At 57.9% G+C, this 27,274-nt stretch overlaps 1 protein-coding gene across 2 annotated transcripts in view; it reads right to left on the bottom strand.

Annotated features, from left to right (window-relative positions):
- Window positions 1–660: 660 nt before the first annotated feature.
- Window positions 661–27,274, bottom strand: part of GTF3C1 (general transcription factor IIIC subunit 1) — a 72,627-nt gene continuing 46,013 nt past the window's right edge. For both annotated transcript variants that reach the window (XM_075564652.1, XM_075564651.1), the window contains exons 20-37: window positions 24,385–24,526; window positions 23,571–23,706; window positions 23,136–23,217; window positions 22,833–23,021; window positions 20,522–20,679; window positions 19,315–19,457; window positions 17,842–17,923; window positions 16,227–16,339; window positions 13,902–13,964; window positions 13,180–13,273; window positions 11,168–11,340; window positions 9,916–10,200; window positions 7,108–7,367; window positions 5,796–6,070; window positions 3,961–4,492; window positions 3,350–3,401; window positions 2,036–2,228; window positions 661–1,452 (exon numbers count right to left, since the gene is read on the bottom strand). In XM_075564652.1, the coding sequence (XP_075420767.1) occupies window positions 1,240–1,452; window positions 2,036–2,228; window positions 3,350–3,401; window positions 3,961–4,492; window positions 5,796–6,070; window positions 7,108–7,367; window positions 9,916–10,200; window positions 11,168–11,340; window positions 13,180–13,273; window positions 13,902–13,964; window positions 16,227–16,339; window positions 17,842–17,923; window positions 19,315–19,457; window positions 20,522–20,679; window positions 22,833–23,021; window positions 23,136–23,217; window positions 23,571–23,706; window positions 24,385–24,526 (3,185 nt within the window). In that variant the 3' untranslated portion in view covers window positions 661–1,239. The remainder of the gene's footprint in view (window positions 1,453–2,035; window positions 2,229–3,349; window positions 3,402–3,960; window positions 4,493–5,795; window positions 6,071–7,107; window positions 7,368–9,915; window positions 10,201–11,167; window positions 11,341–13,179; window positions 13,274–13,901; window positions 13,965–16,226; window positions 16,340–17,841; window positions 17,924–19,314; window positions 19,458–20,521; window positions 20,680–22,832; window positions 23,022–23,135; window positions 23,218–23,570; window positions 23,707–24,384; window positions 24,527–27,274) is intronic.

Genomic DNA, 27,274 nt, shown 5'->3' on the forward strand with positions numbered 1-27,274 from the left:
CAGGGAGCTGATTATAAATCCAGCCCTACCTATCTTTCCATTTTTTTAAGAGAAGAAATGTGTATTTCTCAAAAACACAAAACCAACAAGGGTTTTATACGTTTTAAACAAAACAAAAAAGTACGCTATATCAGAATGCCCGTGCACCAAATTCTGCGACCTCGCTGCGAGGTTGGTCTTACTGAGCCGATGGTGCGCTGGCCTGGGCTCAGAGCGTCTGACAACCAGCCCCCTTCCCTACACAGCACCCCCAGAACGATGTACCGCTCCCGATATCTACCCTGCACACAGATACATCACCCCCAGACGTTTACTCTCCCCACCCAGACATTCGAGGGGCTTCAGAAAGTACATGGAAAACAGAATGAAAATATAGTGGGCATTTTCTATGAACTTTTGGAATTCCCCCTGGACCCCTTCTTCTGCTCCCCTGACACTTGCCCCAACCAGTTTCTTGGCGAAGAACTAGGAATGGGAGCAGCTGAGGTGGCTGCAGGGTTTCCAGGCAGGAGAAGGGGGGTTGGGAGGCGCTGCCAGGACCCCAAGGCCTGGTGCCGGCCAGGCTGGGGAGTCAAGCCCAGTGGTGCCTCCTCCCTGGGGAGAGCAGAGCACGCCCTGCCCGGGGGAGGGAGGAGTCCTTAGGAAACACACAGAACTCTGTGCATTTTGCTTCACTTTAATAAAAAAAAAATAAATACATGCCAGGAATTTCTTTTTTTAATCAGAAAGAGGATCACAAGATCAGAAGAAAACCTAAGTAGTTAGTTTAGGGGTTCTATTGGTAGTGAGGAGGTGGGGTGGGGGTGGGGTTGTTGCTACACATCCCTGCCCCTCGGGGGCCTTGCTCTGAGTGCAGGCGGTCCGAGGAGGCAAGGGTCAGTCTCTGCTGGGGTGGTGAAGTCTCAGCTGGGCAGCGGGTGCCCAGTCTCCGTCAGAACCCATCCTTGGGGCACGTGGGTGCTCCAGGGTGGGTGCCCAGCGAGGCATGCACTCTGCAGACGCAGCCCCCCTCGGGGCCCCATGCGAGGATGTGACCTCCAGGTGGCAAGAGCATGGGGAGGGCATCACAGTGGCCTCATTGCTGCCCCCACCCCGACCCTGGCTGGGACAAGAAGCCCGAGTCCTGGGGGGTGACACCAGTGCCCAAGGCGACCCAGGAGAGTTGCAGGGAGCAGCCAGGCGGGGGCCAGGGGGGACACTCTCCCAGGAGCTCAGGGAGCGGGGTGGGGCGGCCCTGCTTCAGAAGTGGACCCACTTGTTCCAGTTGACCTCATGGGGGAAGACCCTGCCCAGGCGGAGGGTGCAGTCCAGCGTGGGCTCGTAGAATGCCGTGGGGCTCCCGCCGGGCCTGGCAGGCACCTCGGCCTCTTCAATCACAGGCTTTGAGAAGAGCGAGACGGCGGGAGGCTTCTTCAGCGCACGCTTCCGGACGCAGCCGAGGGACACCAGGCTCTGAGAAGCCACAGACACGGCAGTTACCACCCTCGCCAAGCCCGTGTGTGGCACCGCCCGGCCCACACTGCTCCCAAAGCACAGTGGGAGGGAGGGTGGGCAGCCCTGAGCAGCGCGAGCTGGTTCACATGGGCGCTGGGCTCAGCGTCTCTGGAGGGGCAGCAAGAGCCAGCCCCCAGTGAACCCAGGGCAGCCATCAGCCAGGTGGGCACGCTCACTAGCTCCCTCATTGCCCACCAGGCCTGATGGGCCGTGACTTGGAGACAAAGGGTCAGACAGGACCCTCAGGACACCTGCAACTGAGGCTGGGCAGCCGGAGAGGAGCAGTCTGAGGGGGTGACCCAGGGCCGAGGGCAGAGTCTTAGGAAGCAGGGCTTGGGGCCAGCTAGGCCGAGGGGGAGGACAGGGCCTGTCTGCAGGTAAGCCTTTGCAGTGGGCACCGTGGAGGTAGGAGGGAGCTGCAAGGGCTTGGGTCCCTCCACCAGGACACCCAGGCCAAGCCTCTCTGGGCTGCCATGCCCAAGAATTCGCCCAGCCGGCCGCCCGCCCGCCCGCCCACAGCCCCGTCCCCTGGCGGCCGCACCTGGAGCAGCTCAAGCACAGCCACGGGCTGTAGGACGCCCTGGTAGTGCTGCAGCAGGTGGCTCTCGGGGATGCCGGGCTTGCTCATGATGTGGTAAAGCAGGGCCTCCATCATGCCCTTGGCCACCGGCGTATTCAGGTGTCCATCCACAATGCGCCACGGGCGGCCGATGAAGCAGATGCTCTCGCCGTCCCTGCAGGGCCGGGAGACCGACAGACCGGGTCAGGGCTTGCCCAGCCAGGGCCCCAGGCACAGGGCTGGGAGCCCATTACCTTCTCTTCTCTCCTCAGGGACATCCCCCCACCCGCCTGGACAGAGTGGCCCCAATGCCAGGAACTTGACTCGAAGGTGGGCCTGCTCAGACCCACTGTGACCAGTCGTAGGAACCAATCCATGACGGTCTCCACTCGGGCTGCAAAGACCGACACCATTGCTTCAGCTCAGCCCCCACCCCACCCCCACACTACCAAGAGAGCCCCTAGTCTAACCACTTAGGTTTTCACCCCATCTTTCAACCCTCCTTCTGATGTTCCTGTCTAACTGTGGGTACTAATGACCCACCTCTGCTCAGACTCACTGTGAGCACCACGGCCCCCTGCAGCCAGGCTCGGCAGCCTATGTGCAGAAGCTCTGTGTGTGTGTGTGCAGTGGATGGGGGGCGATGGAGCACACTTGCCTCTGAACAAAGGCTCCGGCTGCTCAACCACTGGCCATCTTGCCCAGCGCCCAGGCTGGAGCCGAGCACCGCAGCCACATGGCACTTGGACGGGCATCCCCTCACCCTCAGGATGTGAAGGCTGAGCAGTGGGGTCCTGGAGCCAGCTCACCTGGCTCTGGAGATCGCAGCCCTGTATTCACACCAGGGGAACCCTGTCATTCATTCCCTGAGAAGCCCAGGGAGCACGGAGTCCCCGGGGTGAAGGCTGCCTTGGGCCTGGGGTGAGGAGCTGTGTTATCATCAGTCACCCGCTGGCTGTGACCTGGGGCAGGCGCTGCTGTACCTCTGGGCCCTTTCTTGCATGTAACTGTGGGCAGCAGGAGACCAGTAAGGGAAGCTGGTGCCCACCCATGTCCTTGGCAGGCAAGCTGGGCAGCTCATTGCTCACCATGGCCCTCGGCCATTGTGTGCCAGAGCATTTCTTGCTGCCCAGGCCCTCCCACTGGGCTGGCCCCTGTGAATGTTGATAGCCAAACCGGCCCCAGCCATTCCCAAGCCCCTTTGTTTGTCAGGAACCGCTGCACTGGACAGTCTGTCCACACTGTGCCACTGTGGGAGGCTTTCCCAGGCCACCCAGGACTGATCCCCACACTCACCGTTCTTGTGCCATTTGCGACAGGCTGCTGGCCGCAGAGCCCTCGGCTACTCCTGGAAAAAAGAGGACAAGGCTGAACGGAACCGAAACCACAGGGAGCCCAGCTCCTCCTCCTTCGCGCCCGCACTCTGGAGAGCGGGGAAAACAAGGGGCCCAACCCTGTCCTCAGACGCTTCCAAGGAGGAAGCTGGGCCGTGGAGGCAGGAGCTGGCACGTCCAGGTGGGTGTGCACCTGTCCACCAGGGGGAGCTGGCAAGCCCCAGCTCCCAGCTAAGGGCCCTGGCCAGAAATGCTGGGTGTGTAAAACCAGTAGGGCCAAGACAGAAGCCCAACAGAGACCACTGCTGGGTGCAGAAGCAGAGGGGGAAGGCACGCTTCGGCACCATCTCTATAAATGAATGTGCCAACTGCTCCTTCGCGGGACACTGCTCACACAGCCCCTCCAGTTTCTCCAAGATCCGGAGCCTGCTGCCCCTTGTGGGGGTATATGGAGACGCATCCAGCTCGGTCTACGAAAAGCCCAACTCCAAGGTCCCTTTGGGAGGGTCCCCATCTAGGAGGACAGCGAGGGGCTGAGGGCTGAGAAGGGGCGGGCAGAGGGGGCCCAGGTACCTCGGGGGTCCTCACAGCCTTCTGCAAGCTGGGTCTGGTAGCTCAGATGTTCTTGACCAGGCGAGCTGGGCCCTGGGTCATCGTCTTGGTCCTCCTGCTGGGTTTCCAGTGCTCCCAGGGGAGGCTCCCCGGGGCCTGTGTCTTCGGGAGCTGCAAGCAGAGCAGGGGCCCCAGGTTGGGGCCCTGCTTCTGTTCTCCGTCCAAGGCTGGAGGGGAAGCACCCGGCCTGGAGCGCAGGCCTCTTGGCGGGGGGCGGCTGGGTGCTCTCGGAGCTGCTCGGACTGGCCCAGCCGTTACCCCTCTTGGTGCCGCGAGGGCCCTGGGGAGGCGTGGCCTGCCTCTCCAACGGGCTGCCCTCGCTGGGAGCTCCTTCCAGTGGTCTGGTCTGGGGGTCCTCTCTTGGAGCCTCCGCGTCCTCCTCTCTGCCTTTCAGACGCACCGAGTGCAGGAGCCAGGGCTCGGCGGAAGCCATGGCCACCAGGCGAATGGTGTTGCCGCCGACTTCCAGGACCTGGTGTTGCTCCAGGAGGTCCTAGGGCAAGCAGAGCACACGGGTCGGTCTGCGTTTGCGCCACAGGTGACCACCGGACCACCTGCCTCGAGCAAATGGCCAGCCCAGCTCCGTGAGGACACACACACACACACACACACACACACACACACACACAGCCCACAGCATGGCCTCTGGCCCTAGGTCTGAACTACGGAGGCAGGAGACAAGCAGTCCCTTCCCTCCCGAATCGCATCTGTCACAGTCATGTGTGAAGTGCTCGGAAGCAGCTCGGAGCCGGTGGAAAGGCGTAGTCTCCTTGTGCATTGCCCGCATGCTCTCTGCGGAGCCCCGCAGCCCAAGCTCGGTGGGAGCATTACCGGCTCCCCCTCTACTGTGTCCTGCCTACTGTTAACTGGAAGGGCCACCAAGCCGGCAGGGATGAGGCTCCCTGCCACCTTGCTTCCGATACCTTTCCACAACCAGTGAAGCCCAGAGATGGGTGTGGGCGGGTCCCCGAGCTCGGCTTGACCCCTGGGGCTCTGCATGTACCCAGGGTCCTGCGCACAACCAAGCCCTAGGAGGACAGCAGTGGCCACCCTCCCTTATTTCCTGCGCTCACTGGGGTGGGGGGTGACAAGCGTTGACCTTGAAAGCTGGGAGAATCAAGAGGCCAGGGTTTCCTGGAGGAAGCGCCCTTCTCCCCGATCCACAATGATCCACAATGCTCAGGGACCCCTTCCTGTCTATCATGCCCTACCAGCTTCAGGGGAAACGCACATTTGTGGTCACTTAATATTATTTCCCCAAGATGTCCCTTTGTCCCTACAGTCTCCATAGTTGATGCTCCCAACGGTGCCTCGGCAGCCGTGCTGTTCACGGGCGTCATTCTGTCCACAGTCCCCAGTCAGGAGGTACACGAGTTATCTGTGTTGGGCTCTACCACTGTACCGCTGAAGTTCCTGAGAAAAATACTGGCGGGCCAGTCCCAGCTCAAAGAGAACGTTTCCTGGGGCAGCCTGCTGGCCATGGCCCACAAGACCCAGCAGCTACTGTGTTGTTCGCCGAGGTGAATGGGACCGGGAGGTAAAGTGGCGGCCAGGGTAAGGACCGCAGGGGCAGTGGGGACACTGGGGAGTACATGACCATCTGAGGAGGGACAGCCACCACCGTGGTGACCCGAGAAGAAGCCCCGGATGGCCAGAACTAATTGTCAGGCGAAGCTGGACTTCACGTGGTACATCCTGATTTTGGACGCTGAAACCAATTAAAGGTTTCCACAACATACCCCTAATGGCCCAAACCAGGCCCGTGTGCGGTGTGTGCTCCCCGAGAGCTCCCTCACCTGGACGTAGTCGGAGAATGTCCTGGTGCGCTCGCCGTCTGTCTCCTCAAAGGCGGAGAACTGTCTGCTCAGGGCCATCCTGTCAACCCCAAAATAGCCCGCGGCTGCAACGGCCCTCTGGATCTCCAGGGCAGCCACCACGTCTTCCGGCTTGTACCCAGACAGCGCCACCAGGTGGACAAACTCTTCCAGGCTGTTTTCCTGGGTGTTGATCACCCTGGTCAGCGTGTTAGGGAGGCAGGACGTTCCCACGGTCAGCTCCTCCAGAGCAGTGGCTGCAGAGACGGGGAGCAGGGTCAGAGGCCCGCTCCCTCGGCCAGTGCACAGCAACAACGAGGTGTGGCATGGGGGCGGGGTGTCACTTGGGTGGACATGGTCAGGCCCCTGACCACAGTTGACTGGATTGGATACACCCCGGGCACAATGCTTCTCCTGCTCCAGGAGCTGGGCCCGAGGATGGGGAACCAGAGTCCGGAAGGAGGCCTGATTCGTGCTGTGCTGGCTCCCCCTTCTGTACTCCTGGGCTCACTTCTCCTTAGGATCGGGGAGGCAGCTGGACCCTCCAGTCAACCCCCACTTTGGCTAAAGACAGCTAGGGCGGGGTCTTGCTGAGACAACCACCGGCAGGTCGGTGGAGCTGCCCCATCTGGGCTCCAGCAAAGCACACGCAGCTTTTCTGTGGTGACAGCCGTGACCGTGCACCCTGGTCCTCCACAGGTGAAGCTCCAGGTCAGGCAGGAAGGGGATGGGTAGAGGCAGAGGGAAGAGGAGGGGCCCCCTGGGCCTGACTCTCCATGGGGGAGGAGAGACCGCCTGGAATGCAGGGCTCGGGAAATGAGGTTTCCCATTTCACAGGGGATCTGAAGCATCCTTTGTACTAAGGATGGAGCTTGGGAGTCAGCGAGGAAGGAGCTGAAAACCCGCCTTTGTTGCTCGATGCTTGAGCCCGCTGCGGGTACGGTCAGTGAGCGTCATGGCGGGGAGCAGACCAAGGGCAGAGCGACCGTGCGAAGGCTGCCCGTGTCTGTGGAGCAGCCGTGTGTTAGGGAAGTTGGAAACGGGGGGGAGGGGCCTGCTGAGGCTGTTCCTACAAGCCCCTGGGACTTGACCGTTAGCTCCCACCCGATTACTCTCACTAAAAACAAAGACCACGCGGTGGACAGGCTCTAAGGGTGGAGGCACGGTCCCTGGGGACGGTCGGGGTGTCAGAGGGCGTGGGCTCCCTGGGCTGGCTCTTCCTGGTTTGGTCCATAGATGCAGAGAGAGCCCAGAGGTCAGCAACTCACCGAGGGGCTCTGGGGGCAGTACTCACCAGCGGGCTCGAGGGAGGTGGGCGCAGGGGTGCAGCGGAGCTGGAACTTCACCTGGCAGGAGTTCACGACGATGTTGTCGTTGGGGTTGAGGTTGCGGCTGCTGACGATGCCGGGGGCGTAGTAGCCCCTCATCAGCAGGTAGTTGGTGTGCGAGGCCTGAGGGGCTTTCACCTCGATGCTCCGGCGCTTGCCCCCCGAGCCTTCATCCAGGTCTTCCTCTTCGTCCTCGTCGTCTTCCAAAGTGCCGTCCTTCCCCAGGCTGGGAGCAGAAAAGCGAGAGCTGGCTGATGGAGCACACCCTCATCTGAGGCCCTCGGTGATCTGACCTGGCCAGGAGATCTGACCCCCCTTGTGAGAGTCGAGCTGTGCTTTCATATTCTAGAGAGCCGACCAGAAACTGCTGCCCCAGCGTCACCTCCTGTCCACCTTCTCACGCACACCTCAGAGACCCCCTTCACAGCTGTGTTTTTGCCGGGAAAACCCATCCCCTGCCCCCGTCCTAAGAAGCATAAGTCTTAGCTCAGCTATTCTGCCCTCAAGCTGCCTTCTGTTCTTACCCCTGTGATGGTTAAAGGGCTGGGCTCCCAAACCCTAAGGGCGCCCACTTGTGCTTCTAGACCTATGACCAAGACTTAAGTCACAGCAACTGGACTCGGAAAGGAAGGAACACTGGAATCTGGACTAATTGGTAAGATCCTTGCAGGAGACAGGGTGGGAAATGAACCAGATAAACACTCAGGTAACTTGCACCTTGCTGAAATTTCTAGGCGTCCAGTGGTGTGGGCGCAGGTGGAGCGATTGCTTCTAAGGCGAGGGATCAGCTGTTGCCCTTCACTGAGGTGTAGGCGACTCGCGCCTACTTATCAAGCGCCTGGAAAAACTGCTCATGTTGAGTGCTCTGGGCCCAGCACAAGAGAAGACTCCGCCACAGGCTCAGGCTGCATACAAGTCACTCTGCCACTTGGGCCCTCCGGCTCGGCTGACCCAGGGGTGCTCGGGGTGCCAGCGGCCGAGGGAGAGGCACTGTGGAGTGAATGACGGCAAAGACCCTAAGGATTTGGGAGCAGAGCCCTTCCGCCCTCTGCAGATGGCTACTCTTCTTTTCAGAAGGAGCTTCTGGCTGGTTAATTACTGGGCTGGCTGACCCATGGGTTACCAAGTCACCTGGCAGACTGAGCTGTCCAGCACAAACTGAGGCACACAGTAAGATGCACACAACAGGTCTTCATCAGGAAATGGAAATGCTCCTTTAAGACTCCGCTCAAGCAGGGCTTGAAGGCACTGCTAAGCTACGTGGGGAAGTGGCCTCCAGGCGCCAGGGCTCCACTCCTGTCCCAGGACCTCCCCTCTCCCAGTCTGCCCCTGTGACTTCCTGGGGAGTTCTTTACAACAAGCGGACTGGGGCAGAGAAAACCTGGGCCTGCATGATGTGCAGGTACCACTTGAAGGTGGACAGCCACTGCACGGGAGCCGCCCTTTGGCATGCCCCCTGCAGGGCAGTGGTGAAAGGAAGCCTTCCAAAGGGCAGCAGGCTGAGTCATGCACCTGGCTGCCCACTTCATGTCGTAGGAGAAGTGACCAGATGTGGAACTGTTTACTGAAACTCAGGCTGAGACCAGTGACTTGGCTAGATGGCCGGGGCCTTAGAAGGGACATGACTGGAATGGCGATGAGAAGGAATGGGGAAGGGGCCCGTGGAGTAAAAGAGCTCTGCACAACAGTGACTTCCTCGGCCAATCCTGTCCTGGAGCGAGCACTGCTGGAAGGGCCCTTGGAGACAAGGATAGCAAGGATTTGTCCGACATACCATCAAAACAAGGACATAACACTTGGTAAAGGGGAGGGGCAGCAAAAACGGGGGGAAAGGGGGTGGTGGAGGGCCTCACGGAGAGGGACCACCATGGGCAGACACAGCAGACCAACGGGGGACGGGGAGGCCCCACGGTGTCTCGTTTGCTTTGTGCAGGGCCCTGCGGGTTGGACCTGGCTCTGGGGCACCTGGAAACAACACAGACTCCCATCACATATCTCGCTTTCCTCCTTTCTCCGGCCGCCCGTCACTGCTCAGTATGGCAGGAGATGCGGTGATACATGTGTTGGCTGAACCACGCTGGGCACCAGTGTGACTTTACAGCTGTGTCCAGCTGTCAGTGGGTGGAGCGTGATGGTCAGGCTCCGGTCATGATCACCCATTTGATGATCTGGTGTCAGGGGCACGACTACCCCTCAGACACACGGACATTTTGGCGAAACCCACCCCCTGGAGATCCAGCAGCTCCCCTCCATCCCCGCTTCGAGCTGGTCCCACAGATGGCCAGCCTCCACAGGGCATCATCTACTGCCTTGAAGCATGCCTTCTTCATACAGGTCTCGACATGCACGCTCCCTGGCTCTGCTCCCGCGGAGAACCCAGCCTGACGCCTTCCCTGCTCACACTGCACCGTGTCCTCTTTGCACGCTCGAGCCACCTCCGCCCCCCACCTCCCACAGAACTTCAGAGACCACCACGCCCACCTGCAGACCGTGACTCCCAGGGTACAGGTCTGTGAGCCCGGCCCGGGGGTGCTCCCTGAAGGCACTGCCTAGGAACTGCTTGTCTGTTCACACCCCGGCTGGGCCAGGCAGAAAGCAGGAAAGTGCATCAAGTGGCAAAATAGAGACCAGATGGCTGAACATGGCGCACCGCTGCCGCTGCCGCCACCACCACCGTGTGGAGAGGAAACGATCACCTGAGGCTCTGTGCGGCACCCCACCTACAAGGGGGGGGCCCCAGGCCCCGTGCGAAGGCAGGGACCGCAGGCTGTTACCTCTTAATGACGTCGTTTTCCACCATGGAGCTGTCCACCACCACCATCTGCTCTGGGATCTTGACGTCCACTGACACCAGGCCCAGGGAGAAGAGCGTCAGGGCGGCCACACAGTGGCCCCCAGGGCCATCCAAAGAAAACGCCACCATGTCACTGGCTGAGCCGCTGTCCTGGTCTTTGAAGGTAAAATGATCAGGCTGGTCCGACTTGCCCGCAGCCAGGATTCTGCTGAAGAACTGGAACGATTCTGTACACACGGTGCTCGGGAAGCGCCAGGTGAAAATCCTGCACACACAAGGGCAGGGAGGGCCTGGCTGAGCAGGAGGGGCAACTAGCCGCCACCCCACTGTGCATCCGCCCCACCCGACTGCCCAGCTACTGAAGAGTGTTCTGTGTCCGAGAGGCCCGGGGATGATAGGCATGGCTTTTGTCCAAACCACGCCCTGAACCTACACGGAGACCTCGCTGCATGTCGGCGGCCTCAGTAAGGAGGAAGCCCTGCCTGGCCTGAAGAGGGCTACTTCCAATGACCTGAGACAGCAAGAATGGGACCTGCAGGCCAGAGAAGGTTCTGGCTCTACTGGCCACGCTTGTGGCTCAAAGAAGGACAGGCACCTAGGGAAGTAAGCTGCTCAAGGTCAAACAGGCTTCTTGTGCCTGGACTCACGTCGGCTTCCAAGGTCACAGCTCTACCTATACCAATCTGCTTTCCCAGGGAGTGGGAATTTAGGAAAGGGAGAAGTGGGTGAAACAGCAATGGGATCAAAGCTACACACCCACCAGGACCTCACTGCGCCGAGAGAGTCCGGGTGCAGCCTCCACAGCGCAGAGAGCAGGACCAGGGCGGGAAGAGTCCCTCTGTACCCCGCTCACGGGGTCCAGGATCTAGGGGCCCTGGGAAGGTGGCCGAGGGAGTGCCCACAGCACCTCCGCCCAGCCCCACGCAGCGCCCTGGGGAGCCAACAGCCAGAAATAAATGAGGGTGCCAATGGAAGAGCGTGAGTCTTCCAGCCAGGAGCCGCCAGGTTTGGGGATGCCATCCGCCTGTCCCCACCGAAGCGGCACACCGTCAACGGGAGCAGCTATTGAATCAGAAACGATGCCCGGCCGTGTGACAGAAGAAGAGAGAAAAGAATGGTCCAGCATGTGATAAACGCCCTGACCCTCTTGCTCCAGGGCGGAGGGCAGACGGCTGGGCTGCGGGAGGCCGAGCGCTCAGTGCAGAGGCCAGGCTGACCGTGCGCAGCCTCACCTGTAGTAGGTCTGCGACAGCTGGTAGGACATGGGCACGAAGGGCAGTGCCCGGTTCTTCTTGGGGCCCAGGGTGTGGTTGACACGGCGTCGGTTGACCAGGCTCCTTTTCTGGCACTCCATGAAGGCCTTGACCAGGACCGGGTCCTTGTATTCGCGGTATATGCGGAACGTCTGCAACACAGCGGGCTGACTGACACTGGGCCCCGGCAAGCCTTCCTCCCCGCCACCCCTGCCTCTGCCCACCGCGGGAGGCCTCCTGCTTTGGCCCCGCCCCTCCCTACTCCACAGCAACCAAAGCCCCTCGTTAGCCGTCCGGAAACCACACAGCATCTCCCACTTCAGAAAACCCAGTGGCTTCTCCCTGACTACGGTGGGCTCCATCCTGTGCCTGGTGACCCTCACGCTTGCTGGACAATGGCGTCACTCCGGCGGGGGGACTCTGCGCTGGGAAAGCATCTCCCAGGTCTTGACCTGCAGGACACCTTCTCCACAGGGGTCTCAGGACTCCAGCGTGGCCCTGGGACCACCCCCACCCCCCCAAGCAGCGACCCTGGACATGGGTCCATGCGTGCTCACTCCTGGCTCTTCCCTCCGACCAGAGGGGGCAGGTCCTGTGAGAGCATGGCTTGGCCTCTCTTGCTGCTGCCCAGAAGGAGTACAGGGTCCCCACAAAGAGGGGCCTCCTCCGCTGGCCCAGCCTGCCCGCCTGGCCTCACCACTCACTCTCTCAGTCTCACAAACCTGCCGGCTGTCTCGCCCGCCCACCCCACCTGCTCCCTGGGAGCTGAGTGTCAACTCAAGAGCTCTGACTTGGTGGTGAATGAGAAGCACTCAGCCTGGGGGCATGGGGGTTGCTCTCAAGCACTACAGGCAAACCTGAGGGCCTTCAGGACATCCGGCTTCCCCAAGGATCCCCACCCCCGCCATGGCCCGGGAACGGGTCCAGTTCCTGCTTGGGGGCCTTGCTGGGGCCGGGTGAGGCTTGGGCGGGGGTGTGCGTGTGTGTGTCATATATCACCCGTCTCCACCCACCAGAGGGACTGGAGAGGAGCCCCTACATTCTCCAGCCCTGGTGGGCGGTGTAGACTCCTAAACCACCAGGTCAGCAGTTCGAAACGACCAGCTGAGAAAGATGAGACTTTATCCTCCACAGAGAACGAGAGTCTCGAACTGCCCTTTCCCAAAGGGCCACTGGGTGCTGAACCGACACAGCGGTGGCTGGTTTGCTTGGTCAAGCAGACGTCTGGCTGGGGCTCCGTCACCCCTAAGGGCGTCTGAGTGGGTTCTACTCAGGACACGGGCTCGCACTGATGAGGGCTGGGGGACCACCTCCGGGGCGGCATCTCTGTTCAGTGCAGTAAGCGAGTGGTCGACCTTGGTGTGTCTTTGAACTTCTCTGAACCTCGTTTCCATATTTATTGAAGAGATCCCCCCCACCCCCCATCAATCAGGGATTAAGTAAGATTTGCTTTCTGCTTTCATAGGCATTTAGCCAGAGCCTGGCCGAGTGCCAGGAGCCTCCCCAGGCCTCGGGGGGCAGGCAGCCCACTGCTTTCCCACACGTGATCTCCGCTACTCAGCATCTCTCAACAGCTCCTGGCTCATCCGCTCAGTGCCAGCCTGGTTCCTTCGACACACCTCACCTCCTCAATACAAACCAAAAAACCTCACTGCCACCGAGCCGACACCGACTCACAGTGCCCCGGCGAGTTTCTGAGACTGTGACTACAGGAGTGGAAAGCCCCGTCTTTCTCCTGAGGAGCGGCTGGTGGCTTCAAACTGCCGACCTTGTGGATCGCAGCCTCATGTGGAAACTACTCGCTACCCAGGCTCCCGTCCTCAATACCGGACTTGAAACAAGGAGGCACTTGGAGGCCACTGGACCCCAGCCCAGCCTTGAAAGGTGAAAGGACACAAAGGAATCGGCTCCCGAGAACCCACCGCTGGGAAGAGCCCATGCCCACGGATGCTGCAGGCAGGGATGCCGACGCCAGGTGCCCCCGCACCCACCTGGAACGACTGGCAGGACTTCATCTGACTGTCGGAGAGGGCCAGCGTGCTCTGGATGAGGTTCTGGAGCACCAGCACGTGGATATCGTCCACACTGGAAGAGACAGGGGAGGGGCCACCAAGCAGCTTGAGTGCCACGGCCATGGCTCATCTCGGGACCCAATCCTCATTACAAAACCACTCTCTCCAGAAAAGGGGGAAAATGAAATGAACACTGCTCTCTTAGGATCTGACTAACTGGCTCCTTCTGCAGGGAAAGACTTCCAAGACGGTGGGTAAAAGGGGGCGTCCCCCAGAGGCGCGTTTAGTGACAACCACCAGACGCAGTCGGGCATCTAGGCCTCCTCCCCCTCCCAGCTGAAACATGCTCCTCTCCCATGAGAAGAGGCTTCGTTACTGAAACATGTGAGCCACAACCAAATGGAATTAACACGGAGTTTCCAACTTAAAAGGGCAGAGGGAAAAAAAAAAAAGAAAAAAAGATTGCGTTTTTAAATTGGAGATTTGCCCGGACAGCTCATGGAGTAAGAGTCCCCACTTTCCACCCAGCTCATCTTCAGCCTGGCCAGGGGTAGGCTGGGCCGCAGGGCCAGACAGGAACAGTGTTGAGGCAGGCTTTTGTGTGAAGACAAGTAGGCAGGCCAGATCGGACCCCAGGCCACGCAGCATGGCAAACCCATGAGTAGGTGGGCGTGGAAGAGTCGCCGTCCGTCAGCACTTGCCTGTTCAGCTCATCCTCTTTGTTGGCTTGATCTTTTTCATCTCCAATGGCCAAAACTCGGTACCTGCACGGGAAATGTGAGGGAAGCCATGTCAGCACGACAGGGCGGATCCTAGCTGGGCATCGGCTGCTCGGGATGGCCACTTAGTGGTGAACGTCCCAGGGAAAACCCAGGCAAAGCCCAAATAGCGTATATGCAAATGGAAACGAGAAAAGACCACGTTCTTGCCTACCAAATAAGGAAAGTATTTTTATAAAAATGAGGGTCAGTGTGAGAAATGTCATTTGCTAACGGGGTAGAAAACCGTGGTCTCGGTGTGATCACGCTAAGACGGCCGTCAGAAAGAAACGAAGAACGAAGCCCACGTGAGAATGAACAGCGGCTGTTCTCCGGGCACCGGAGTCACCGACTGCTTCCCTGTCCGGTTTCTGAGCTTCGTGCAGTATTGCTGTACCGTGTTTATACCATGGAAATACATGTGAATAAATCATAGAATTGATTTCTTTTTAAAGCAGCCATTTGTAAGTCTTGTCTTTGGTTTCTGCAAAACCCAAAGTCAAAGATGAATTGGGATCTCTGTAATAGCAAACTCCTCCTAGAATCTAGTGCCAAGGAAGATGAACCTTTTCAGAAACACTGTGAGCTATTTTTAGCCCAATAAGAAAAAATACGGCGCCATTTTCACTTTTGCTTTGCCTGCCAGAAAACTCCAGATCGGATTTATGTTAAACTGCAACGTTTTCTTTCCTGTAAATGATTCACGAGGTCTCCCTCAACAAAATTCCATTTCAGCTGTCTGGTTTCTCGACTAAAAAATGTTCCACAGCTTTACTGGAAATAAAGGTGATGATAAATTACAGCCAGGTAAACAGCTATTTGAAGCCGCACAGTCTCATGGGACAACTCAGTGGACTGGCATAAGAGAGTTCACAAACTCACGGCCTGCCACCTACTGAAGGAGGCCGTGTCTGGGGCCTTACATGGTTGGGGGACGGCACTCACTGCACTTACGGCTCCGGGTCTCCACTTGCCAGGAGCAAAAATGCAAGTGGGGAACCAAGAGCTAAGGGAAGACACAAGGCTGCGTGAGCCAGAAGCTCCAAGAGCAGCAAAATTAGCCAGGTAGTGCCCAGCTACCAACACGGACCATTCTGACGGAGAAGATGGCAAATTTCTTATTTAAAAAAAAAAAAGCCAGACAGATTAGGAGAGTGGAGAATCCAGCGCTCCCTGAGACACTCTGTAGACTGAGGACCGAGCCTATCCCGAGACCACCTTCTGGTCAAACAGCACGTAGTAATGGCTGTGAGTTTGATGTCCGTCTTCAAGACCCACCCGAATGAGCCCTCATCAGCACGAGGTCAACATCTATGAACAACAACGATTAAAAGACTGGGATGGGAATAAACCGAACATTTTGGTTAAAGACCGAGTTGCATCCGTGTCACTGGCACTGAGACCGGAAGAACTGGATGGTGCCCGGCTACCACTGCCGACTGCTCTGAGAGGGACCATGTCACAACAGAGGCCCTGGAAAGAGTGGGAGAAAAACGTGGAACAAAACCCAAAATCATAAAAGACCAAAAAATTGGTGCAGCCCTTGAAACAACGGTGGCCCTTAATGGTCACCCTTTAGGTCTGGACCTGTACTCACACCCACGGTTGATTTTCCGCCAAACCACACACACCTTAGTGAAAGTGGTCATTTGAGACAACCCAGGCAGGCAGCCTTCACCCACAGCAGGACTCGGATGGCGCAGGGAAGAAGGGAATGGGACCAGGAAACAGGGAGGAAGTGATGTCGTGTTGTGGGGCTTGGAGTCAATGGCACGAAACAAAACGGGTACGAGTTGCTGAATGGAAAACAGATCTGCTCTGTACACCTCTGACTCACAAAAGGTTTCTTAAAAAGTTTTACCTGGTTAAAAAAAAAAGGGAGGGGGGGGTAGGAAACGTTCACATGGTGTGAAAAATGCAGCCCTCATCACTGAACGGCTTGTCCAGAACCGAACGTGCAGTTTCCACGTGTCACCAGTCAATAAAGGATCATGGTGGGAAGTTGGGGGTGGGGGGAGAAGTCAAAGGTGTCCGCTCTGAAAACAGCACCCAGGGCTCAGGGAGAGAATGCTTGTGTCTAGCAGGGTGCTGGGCACGCGACTCTCTCCACCTTCAGGGCCTCGTGGACAGCTGGTGGCGGGGACTTGGTAGATGCCGGGGCTGTGAGGTGAGGTGCCAGGCCTCCCAGCACTGCTACACCAGGGAGGGACGTCTGGCTGCCGGCATTTCTGCTCTTGCAGAATCCTGGGAATCCTGTGGAAACCTTACCTGGCAAACAGCTCCTGCAGGGTGTCTGGGATCTCAAGGTTCGGATTCTTTAGGGATGAACTGAACTTCTCTTTAAGCCTCTCCACAAATTCTTTAAACTCACTCGCACAAACCTGGGGACGGGAGAAGATGGCATGCTCAGCCCTTGCCCTCTGGGGCTACTATGCCCACAAGGACAGCCTTGGACGGACTGGCGTGGCCGCTGTGCGGGCAGCCCTCGCAGGGCCGCCTCCCTGTCGTCCCTGTCTCCTGAGGGCTGCCCAGCACCCAGGAACAGACTGACCAACAGATGTTCGCCCATGCTCAGGACTCGGAGCACTCAGTGCCCCCACTGCTGGGGGATGGCCTTCACAGCGGGTCCCGTCAGTCTGTCCCGAGACCATGACCCTTTCCTGGGATGATCTCCCTCCTCCTGCTTCCACCTCAGCAAGCACCACTCACTCCGCTCCCCTTCCTGTCCTCCACCCCACTCAGCTGGTGGCCCTCACACTGGCCCCCTCCTCCACCCTGCACTGTGGTCATTGCAGCCCAGGCCACCCTGGCCCTGAACCCAGAGCACAGCCAGGCGCTTCACTGGCCTCACCTGGCTGGGCGGCCAGAACGAGCTTTCCAATAAGCAAAATGGGCAGCTCCTTGGCCGTGGGGGCTCTCTGATGGCCTGGCTACGCCACATCTCAGCACCCCCCCCGGCCCCCTGTGGTTCTGTTTTCCCTGCGTCCCTAGTACCTGTGATTGGCTGCTCTGTTTCTGCCGTGCTTCAGTTCAATGTCAGCTCCTTTACAAAGTCCTCCAGTGATAGCACTGGCTATCTAAGTGTGTTCCTCCCTCCCCCTACCCGATCTGAGCTGGGGGGGCTCCAGGCCAGGTCCAGGCTAATCAGGGCAGCCTTGTTCCCCTGTGCTAGCAATGGTTCCCAGGTGTGTGTCCAGGTCAGCCAGGTGCTTCTGGGAAGAACTGCCCCGCCCCGGGGCTCTGTTGTGAACACCTGTCGCCCTGCAGCCTTGAGGTGACTGATGTGAGGGAGTGAAGTACCTGGGTCCCCGGGGGCAGCCTGCTTTGAGGTCCATCACTCTGTCAGTGACCTGCACCCAAACCATTCCCGACGCTCCCTCCCGGCCTCCTTGGCTGGACTGGGCTCCCTTTCTGCCCTGCAGAGTCACCTGCTTCCCTGCCTGACCTGCTCCCTGCGGGGCAGGGCTGGACCTCTCGCCGAGGCCTTGCCTGCGGCCGGACTGACATGAAGGCAGCAGGTGCCCAGCGCAGAGGAGGGAGACTGGGTCTGGAAAGAGCGTCCTCTTTCTTTGAGAGACATGAAGGCCCATGAGCTTCGCGTGTGGCTCCTCTCTACCCTGCCCACAGGTGCCTGTCCTTTCTGAAGAGCTCGCCTGCTTTCGTAACAACTAGGCCCCAAGGCTCAGCAGGGCCTTCAAAGGGACACATCAACCTCTACCCGTCTCTCAACGCCGGTGCCCAAAGCCACGCCCATGTGGTCCAGAGGCAAAGATCTGGCGCGCAGATTTCCCACACGAGCAGGGAACACGTCGGGCTCGTGGCCCAGCGCCTGGAAGACAGACCTCCAGAACAGCCCTTCATCAACCCCACGGGGCCGACCTACCTGCGGGTCATCATAGTTACTTTTCCGGCTCATAAACTCCCCAACAAGCGCCTTATCCTGGTACACCTCGGCGAGGCAAACCCTGCACATAGAGGAGACAGAAAGGAGGTCTGGGCCGTCAATGATGCCAATAGAACAGCCACCGGAAGGTTCCTCTTCTGATGCTTCTGGTCTTGGCTAACTGTGAAGGATGCTTTTTTAGATACATCAGAGAGACAATGGACTCAGGGACAGCCGAATCCTGCCCTCTCCTGCCGGCATGGCTACACGGCATGGGTGCCTCCATGCACTTGCTAGAGCGCCATGTCCCCACTCAAGTCCCTGCCTGTGGAGGGAAGTGCAGGAGGGGCCTGGTGGGCTAGCAATGGATTTATAAACCTGTGAGGCAATGGTGGGTGTGGTCGGTAGGTTCTGCGTTGGCTTGGCTGGGCCAGGGTTCGCAGTAACTTGGTGGTTCAGGTCTCCCCCACGATGTAACCTAACGAAATGCTAGCAGCCCCAGGGAACTGCTTCGAGCAGCCAAGCAGCTGTGGAGAGAGCAGGGGTACCATTCCTTCCTCACAGATTGGATGACCGATTCCTTCTGCCTCATACATATAAGTAGACACTGGGAACTTCTTCACGTATTGCTGGTCTGAATCCTGCCTCTGGCTCAGTAACCTCCGGTTTGCAGGGCCTACCATATTGCCCGCCGACCCTGAGAGCCACCAGAGCCTGCCATCTGGCCAGAGGCTTGGGTTCACCAGCCTCGGGATCCACCAGGATGCTCTCCCTGCTTCCTGAACCTTGGCGGCTGTGTGAGCCATGAAAAGCCTCCAGCTGCACAGCTGACCCACAGACTTTAACTGGACTTAGGGTCTCCTACAACTGTGTGAACCACTACATCTATTCATCACGGGCTTGGGTTCTCTAGAGAGCCCGCCTACCCAAGTGGAGAACCTAGGATGCAGCAGACCAGCCACAAGAGGATGCTTTGGGCTCCCAGGCAGCTGCCATCACCAGGAGGTTCCTGACACTCATAGCTCGGCTGTGACAATGGCCAAGGGCATTCTGTCCAATGGCCCTTTGGGCTGAGTCCGGCCATCAATAAGGCCATCAAGATATCAAGCGCCGTTCCGGATATACGGGAGAGAGAACCTGCCATCCCCACCGCAGCTGTGTGACATTCAGCCCCTCCGGTCTCCACCTGGTCTTCTGTGAGAAGGGGCCGTCGCAGTGACTCCCTGAGTCTTTTCCCTCCCAAGTCCCCATCCACGTGCACCTCAGAGGGCCTAGAATCCCACCTGGGCCTCAAGGGCAAGACAATCTTATCAATACACTCCCCTGCAATCCAAAAGTCTACTGGGAGACCCGGCGTGCTCTATCTGGATCTTACACAAGCATCTTAAACAGACGAGATGAGGGGCTTTGAGCCCAGAATAACCGAGAGGCAGAGGCTTGCCCTGGGCTGGTGACGCTTCAAACAGGGCTTACTTGTAGTTCAGATAGGCTTGTGGATTTTTCACTAAGAAACGAGCTCTTCGTCCGACCGAGTGAGACGTCTTATCCAGAGACTCTTCGAGGGAGGCATGGAGAATGTCCCGCACGACCTGCCAGGGGACAAACGGGCCCTTCACCTGCAACAAACAGAGAGCCAAGAAACAGCCGGTCAGTGTCCTGGACTCACACGATGGGCCACGCATGCGAGACTCCCTGCCGTGGAGGAACGCCGTGGCTGAAGCCTCCCGTGGAGCAGCTCGGGTGGTTCCCACAGAGGCGCTTTGGAACCAGGGGACAACTGGCAGATGAGAGAAGCTGGAGAGAGAGATCGAGAAAACAGAAATCTAATGCGCCTGCGAGACAGAGGACACTCGACTGGGTTCCTCATGGTTCTCCTCTCTCCGGCAGGATATCCAGAGGGGACCCTGGGGTGGAAGCTGCCAGAGCTCAGTTTCCTGGGTGGGGGTCCTTGTCCACCCCCACAAGGGGAGAGGGGACACACACAAACTCTACCTCAGGCTGCAGAACCCGCTTGGAGGCTGTGACACTAGAGCAGGTTGCTGGCCAGAGAGTGAGAGTTGGCCAGGCCCTCTCCACTTGCTTGGGACTCAGGGATGCGGCAGCGAGGATATGGGGTGTGTGTGCATGTCTGTGTGTGTGCACTGCCCTAGTTCACTTTGAGACAACACATGCGGAGTGAGTGATCACTGTGTGCAGACACTAAGTCAGGGGCCGGCCGCACTGTGAAGACCAGCACCCCACGTCTCTGCGCCCCGAGGAGCAGCTGCTCTGCTGGGCCAAGGGTTTCCAGAAGCACAGCAGCAATGAGAGGAAGGGGCAGTTCAGGGGCCGAGAGAGAAGGGAGCACTTGTTTGCACCTGTCGGGGCCACAGAGCCTTTCCAGAGGCGATAAGCAGTTACTGGCAGAGAAGCAGAAGGTTTTTGGGCAGATGCCAGTGGGCAGGGGGAGCAGAAAAGGGTTGGGATCCTGGAGAAAAAAGGGGGTGTTAGGGGGACAGAACAGCTCTGAGCTGTTTTGCCTGAAGCGAGGCAAAATGAAACCTCAAAAAGGGATTTATCCCCCTGAAGGCTGCACAAACATGTGAATTGTTGGATGAATTTTAGGAATAGACTGTTTTTCCTGGTTGGTTCCCAGGAGAGGCGTGGGCTCCCAGGGAGGAGGGGTCGGCCGGCCCGGTACCTTGGTGTTGAGAACGTTGCTGGCGATGCGACAGAAAATGAGCAGTCTGTCCTCCTGCATGGACCAGGCCACGCGCAGGCGGGTCATCCTCTGCAGGGCGCTCTGGTCCGTCTCGTCGTGGTAGCGCGTCTTCCTGCTTTTGTCCTCTGGGGGCTCTTCTGAAGGTGCCAGGGGGAGAAGGAGACATCGGCTTGGAGCCATTGCTCTGCAGAGCGGGCGAGGGGAAGGCGCCCACCCAGCCAGTAAGACGTGACTCAAGGGATCTGACACCAGAGTCTCCACAAAACCACAAAGGACTCAGCCCTTCAGCCTCTCTCTGGCTGAATTTCCTGGAGGTGGGCAGGACAGGAAGAACAAAGCCTCTTCTGTGTTACCTGTCCTCCTGTAAAGAGCTACTGCCTGTGAAGGCGCCTTGCACAGAAGCTTACAGAACATTCTCTGGGCACGAACACAGAATACAATACAGAATACAATGGAAACAACATCCCTAAGACGGGAATGCACTGATGATCTCTTTGGGGGCAGTTAGGAAATAAAAGCAGAAAGAAATGTAGCCATTTGCCCACAGTCACACGGCTAGTGAGGAGCCGATAGTTTTTGAACGTTGTGTTCTTGACCACTAGGTTTTCCAAGGTCTCTCATTTCACAACTTCCTATAGCTGCTGTAAGCCACTGCCCATGCCAAGAGGCTGTCCTGTGAATGTCTTCCAGACTATTCCTATGCTAAAGGCATTAGAAAGTGGGGGTCAGAGGGGCCACTTCTGGATTCTAACCAACCCCAGCACTACATCTTGCCTGGTTGATCAGAGTTGGTTACAGACTCGTGGGGCTGGGCTGGGTGGGCGGAGCAGCGGAAACGCTGAGTCGTGAGCAAGCAGCCTCTGTCGGCTTTGGCTACAACACAGGGACTGTGCACATGTGCCGTGCACTTCATCTTACTGCTCCGGGGCCCAGGGCGATGCCTGCAGCCCCGGCAGGACAGGGAGGACGGCACCCTGTGGGTAGCTCTTTACGGGAGGTGAAAGCCCCGTCTTTCTCCCGGGGAATGGCTGGGGGTTTGAATGGCTACCCTTACAGGTCACAGCCCAGTGTGAAACCACTGCTCCGCCAGGGCTCCGATGGTACACAAGTGGTTTCACAAAGAAGACCCTGGTCTTGGCGCTGGGCCCTTGGGCCGCCTTGATTCTAACTCCCGAAAGCCGCAGCCGCGGGCGCTGTGGTGCACCTGAGCGGGCTGACCGGCTCCCAGTGTTCTCTGCTTTAAAGCTGTATGACTTTGAACTTTGGCCTTATTAGCATAAATACAGACATTAAACGTTAAGAAAACAGTTAAAAAGGGCCTTGGTTGGTTGTGACGAGACTTTTGCTAAGCCTTGTGAATGGGAAGAATTCACAGGTGTTGTTGAGAAGAAACACCGGCTCAACACCGTCCACGCGTACAAGTCAAGGATGGTGACTACGTGCGTGAACTTGCACTCTTTCGAAGGGTTCTTCCCACTGCCCCTCCCTGCGGTTCCTAGCTGACCTTTCCAGTGGCTCTAGTCGCTTTGACCCCACGTGGCCACATCTCCAACAGCACACTGCTCAAGGCAGCCCTGCTTGGACAGCGGAGGCCAACACGCTGGTTTTCAACAGTTTCAGAGGACACTTCTGGTTTACAGGTCCGCTCAGGGTGATAGTTTTGGTGTTTTTCATAGCCTCCATGGCTCCAGAAAGTCTGTAAGACTTTGAATTGTTTGTCATCTCCCCGGGCCCCCCTTTCGATCAGGATTCTTCTATACAATCTTTGATCGAAACAGGTGCAGTTTGGTTGAAGGTCCCCTGCCCCCGACTCAAAGTGAAATCAGAAATGTAAACTGATTTGAGGAAGGGTGTTATTACGGTAAAAATATAAAAACAAAAAGCCCGGGGAGGGAGCAGGGAGGGAGGGGGAGGAATGAGGAGCTGATATCAAGGGCTCAGGTAGAAAGAAAACGCTTTGAGAATGATGATGGCAACAAATGAATACATGTGCTTGACACGATGGAATGGATGTATGGATTGTGATAAGAATTGCACGGGCCCCCAATAAAACGATTTAAAAGCAATAATAACAATAAAACGCAAAGCCCAAGAGAGCCGGGGATGGGTGCATGAGGGAAAGTCCAGGTGTCCCGAGTCGCCGGGTGGGCTTGGAAGGGGAAGTGGCTACCACGAGAGTAAGCAGAAGGGACACCTGCGCCTGAGGCAGGGCTTGGGACTGCTGCACATCTGTCTCCAGGCCGGGGCGCACGAAGCCATGGCCCACACATGCACACGGCCACCACATCACCTTTCTTCTTCCTCTTGACCTTCTTTCCGGGGTCCTTCTTCAGCCGCTTCCGCTTCTGGCTTTTCCCGCCCCTCACTCTCTTGTTTCTGTCCAGTGTGGGCTCTTTGTCCACCTCAACCTGCTCCTCCTGGTCGGCCGAGACCTCAGGGGCCGATCGCGCTTCTCCCCAAAGACTCAGTCTGTTATTGCCTGGAAATAACCACCGGAGGGCCGGAGGGTCAAGAGGAGGTCTTGACCCTCCAATCCAGGAGTGCATTGGTTCGGCACGGGTCTATTTGGCGGGTGAGCTCCCAGCATACCTACCTCCGCCACCGAATGGCATGGGGTGCTTGGTCAGAAACGTCTGGAGCCTCACTGTGAGCCCGTTTTCCGAGGCCACGTTCTCCTGAAAGGCAAGGAAACACCAGTGTGGGCAAGACGCCGAGAGAGGGTGCAACAGTACAGGCAATGAACTACGGGGTGTCTGGTGGAGCAGGCTTCAGGGTGGGATGCTCCTGCACACCCTCCTGTTTGCCTCGTGCCACACAGAGCCTCCACTCTTCCACAAAGGTCAACCTCGCCATGCCATCTAGAACCCCATTGGGCAGACAGGCTGTTTAGGGGCGTGGCCCACCTGCCCAAACAAGGGAACCAGTACCAGCTTCTGATTAGTTCTGCTTTCCCCATTCAGGAGCTGTGAGGCAGGGAAGGGGCAGCAGAAGGGGGAGCGAGGGCCACCGTCAGGCACCGAGCACCCACCTTTTTGGCTTTATTGATGATGTAGCTGGTCCAGATCCAATTCCGCTTGAGGTGTCCGTAGAAACTGGAATCCAGTCCCGCAGCTCCCAGCCCATCTCCAGGGATCACGCCCTCGTCCACGACTTCACGGCTGCCCCTGAGACGGGGAAAGACCAACCACACACAGTAAGAGCTCTGCTCGGGGCCCGGAAGGCACGCGGCAGGTGGGGCAATCATTTCCCAGAGGGACTCCGGAGGGGCTGAAATGAAGAGTCCGGGAGTCCTGATGTTGACCCGAGATGTACAAAGTTTAGCTTTTCATGTTTCTGAATGTTGGCCACAGATTCCATTTTTATTGAACACCACATGGGCCATATAAAGCATGTAGAGAAGCCAGACTTAGCCTGGCAGAGGGCCACGTGGGGGACTCTACTATAGCTCAGACAGTGTCACAGGCACAGGGTGCTGGGACCCATGTGGTGTACCCCATCACGGCCCAGGCGGGGACCCACGTGGCACACCCCCTCATTGCCCAGGCGGGGACCCACGTGGCACACCCCCTCACGGCCCCGGCGGGGACCCACGTGGCACACCCCCTCACGGCCCAGGCGGGGACCCGCGTGGCACACCGCCTCATGGCCCAGGCGGGGACCCACGTGGCACACCCCCTCACGGCCCAGGCGGGGACCCACGTGGCACACCCCCTCACGGCCCCGGCGGGGACCCGCGTGGCACACCCCCTCACGGCCCCGGCGGGGACCCGCGTGGCACACCCCCTCACGGCCCCGGCGGGGACCCGCGTGGCACACCCCCTCACGCCCCGGCGGGGACCTACGTGGTGTACTCCATCATGGCGCATTTGCGCTCCAGGTTGTGCTTGTCAATAGCGTTCTCCTGCTCCTTCTGCAGGCTGCCCTCCTCGTCGCTGCCCGCGTCCTGGTTGGTGGTCTTCTTGGGGCGCGGGTTGCGCACCACGCCTGGAAAACCAAACACAGGCCGACCGCTGACCCTCTCTCTCCGACAGGATCGGGTGTAAACAACTTTCGGGTGGGCAGGCTTCCTTGCAGGGAAGAGGGCCTGAGACGGTACAGCCTCTCAGCGCAAAACACCACGCCACGCAAGCCTGCTAGACGGGGGTGAACCTGAGAGAGGACCACCACCCCCTCCGAGCCCAGGAAATGGGACCCCCAGAGGAATGCACCCCAGTGTGCCCACAGCACGGAGCAGCTGGCAGAAAGGACTGCAGGGGGTGGGAGTAGGGCGAGGGTTGGGAAGGATCGGGCCACTTGGAGAATGATGTCACCGCTGGATGCTTCCCCCAGCAGCCACCACGCGTGCTGCTGGAGTGGAGCAGGTCTGGCATTAGGAGGAAACATTAAAAGTTGTGTTTCGTGTGTGAAAATCCAACATCCAGCTAAGACCACTGCTTGAATAGGGCACAGAAAAGTCAAGATTGTTTGTGGGCGGTCAGAGTCCCACTTGCTGCATGCTGAAACGCTGGGCTATGCGCCTGGTCCGGGTGAAGGCACAAGGCAGTGAGAATTCAGCTCTCCCCTTCTCCCCTCCCCTCGCTGGAGCATCTAGTCCAGGCTTCCCCTTGGCCCACGCGGCAGTGCCCATGGTTCCAGCTCAGAGATGGAGGGAGGTTACAAATAGGTTGCCCAAGGCCATCATTTGAAACCAGAGTTGGAACTACGAGCCTGCAGGTAAAGAGTCTCAGGTGCAAGAACAGCTGCACCACGAGGTTGCTCGTTATAAATGCAGATTTACAGGCTAACCAGCAGTTGGCCCCAACCGGAATCACTGCTAGGCCCAGTGGTCAGAATTTCAGAACATTCTTCAGGGGACGCCGGTTCACAAAAACGTTTGGGGAGCCGCTGCTTGCTAGGATGCTTATGCTGATTGTGACAGGCTGCTTCTCCCTGTCCGTGGGCAGTCCCTCCGTGACGCTTGCTGAATGAGTAGACAATCAATGTTGGATTAGTGAGCCTTGAGCATTTCTGCCCACAACCACAGGCAGGGATGGAAATTCCCCCCTTGTTGGCCTAGAAAGCTCTGGGTCACATAGCAAGCTGGTTCACAAATCTTTATCTGGGTGTAACATGCAAGAGGACTAGGGCATGTTTCAAATCTGAAATGGTGGAAGTCTGGTGCTAGCTGGAAGGCCGGGGTTCTCTGAGATGCAGCTGGACCAATGAAAGGTACTAAACACCAGTGCTCGTTACGCTGTTTGCAAAGACTCATGCTCTGCTAAAAGTCAAAGTGCACTGCGCTCTCCCAGCTCTGCTGGGAAGAACAGAACAGCTCCCGTCCGGACGCAAACCCAAGGAGGCAGGACCTGGGAGAGGCGGTGAGAATGGACTGGATGGAGGCTGGCTTCCAGACAGCAGGGCCAAAGGTTCCAAGGCTTCTCTAGCCTTACGAACCCCCCTCCCCACACCCTCACTCTCTAATAAACATGCACACGCTGTCTCCCGTGTCTCAGGAACTTTTCTGGGTCCTGAGGTTGCAAGCTCCTGTGCTCAAGAAGTTCATGAAAGGAAATAAGATGCCGGGGAAGAAGAGAGAGAAGCGCTCGAGAGGTCAGGCCTGAAGTAGGCATGGCCGCCCGTGTGAGGTAGGCAGATGAGAGGGCAGTAGAGGAGAGGCCTTATCCCCAGAGCCCATTTCACCCAAGTCGATCAACAAGCCTTCTCTACAATTTTGCTCTCACCTCTCCCCCTTGTTACTTCTCCACTGCTGCCCCACACACTGCTCTCTTAGAAAAGCTGTGCTCGCCACAATGGAGGGAGGCATGGATTGTGATAAGAGTTGGATGAGCCCCCAATAAAATGATTTTAAAAGAAGAAGAAGAAAAAGAAAAGCTGCAGTCCCTTCCGTTTACTTCCTATACAGCAGCCAGGGTGCCCTTTCAGCGACAAAGCGATCTTATCACTAACTTGATAAAACAATCTAGTGACTCAAGAATAAGAAGACAAATGACCCAATTTTTAAAATGGCCAAAGAAATAAGTGCCTCGTTAAAGAAGGCATCCACATGGCCAGTGTACCCATGAAAAGATGCACAAACCGCGCCCCATTGCAGGAATGCAAACCGGGTGAGCAGATACACTTCATACCCGAGTGTGGCCTTCACCAAGCAGGACACAGAAGACAGCACGTGCTACAGACACTACAGACACTGGCCTAATGCTAATCCTTATGCTACCAGGGACCTCAGCTTCAAAGAACTAGAACACAAGAGTACAGTAGACCCAGATTAGGCAGAAAATGGAACCAAGAAGGATCGAACTGGAAATTAGTGATGGAAAAAGAGAGAAACAAATGAAACCAAAATCTGGTTCTTGGAGGCTCCTGGCAGGCCCATCAAGAAATCGCCAATCCACGGAGGACGGGGCTGCCTTGGGGAATGGCTTGGGTTTCCTCAAACAATCAAGCAGCTTCGGATTCCGCAATCCCAGTGGCAGTGTGTTCCACTCCTCCTCAGTGCAAGAGAACTGGATGCCGGGACGCAAACAGATACTTGACCACAAGTGTGCGCTGCAGCACAGCACCACTGAGTCAGAAGATGGGCGCGCGCCAGGTAGCCAGGATCAGAGGGGTGGGTGAACCAAGGGTGGTATGTCCATGCAAGGGAATAGTATTTAGCCACGAAGATGACAGCTGCAACTTCCAATGAGCCTGGGAGACAGGCCGAGTGAAACACCCACTACCACAGCCACCGCA

The sequence above is a fragment of the Tenrec ecaudatus genome, chromosome 12 (assembly GCF_050624435.1).
Source record: "Tenrec ecaudatus isolate mTenEca1 chromosome 12, mTenEca1.hap1, whole genome shotgun sequence".
Taxonomy (NCBI): Eukaryota; Metazoa; Chordata; class Mammalia; order Afrosoricida; family Tenrecidae; genus Tenrec; species Tenrec ecaudatus.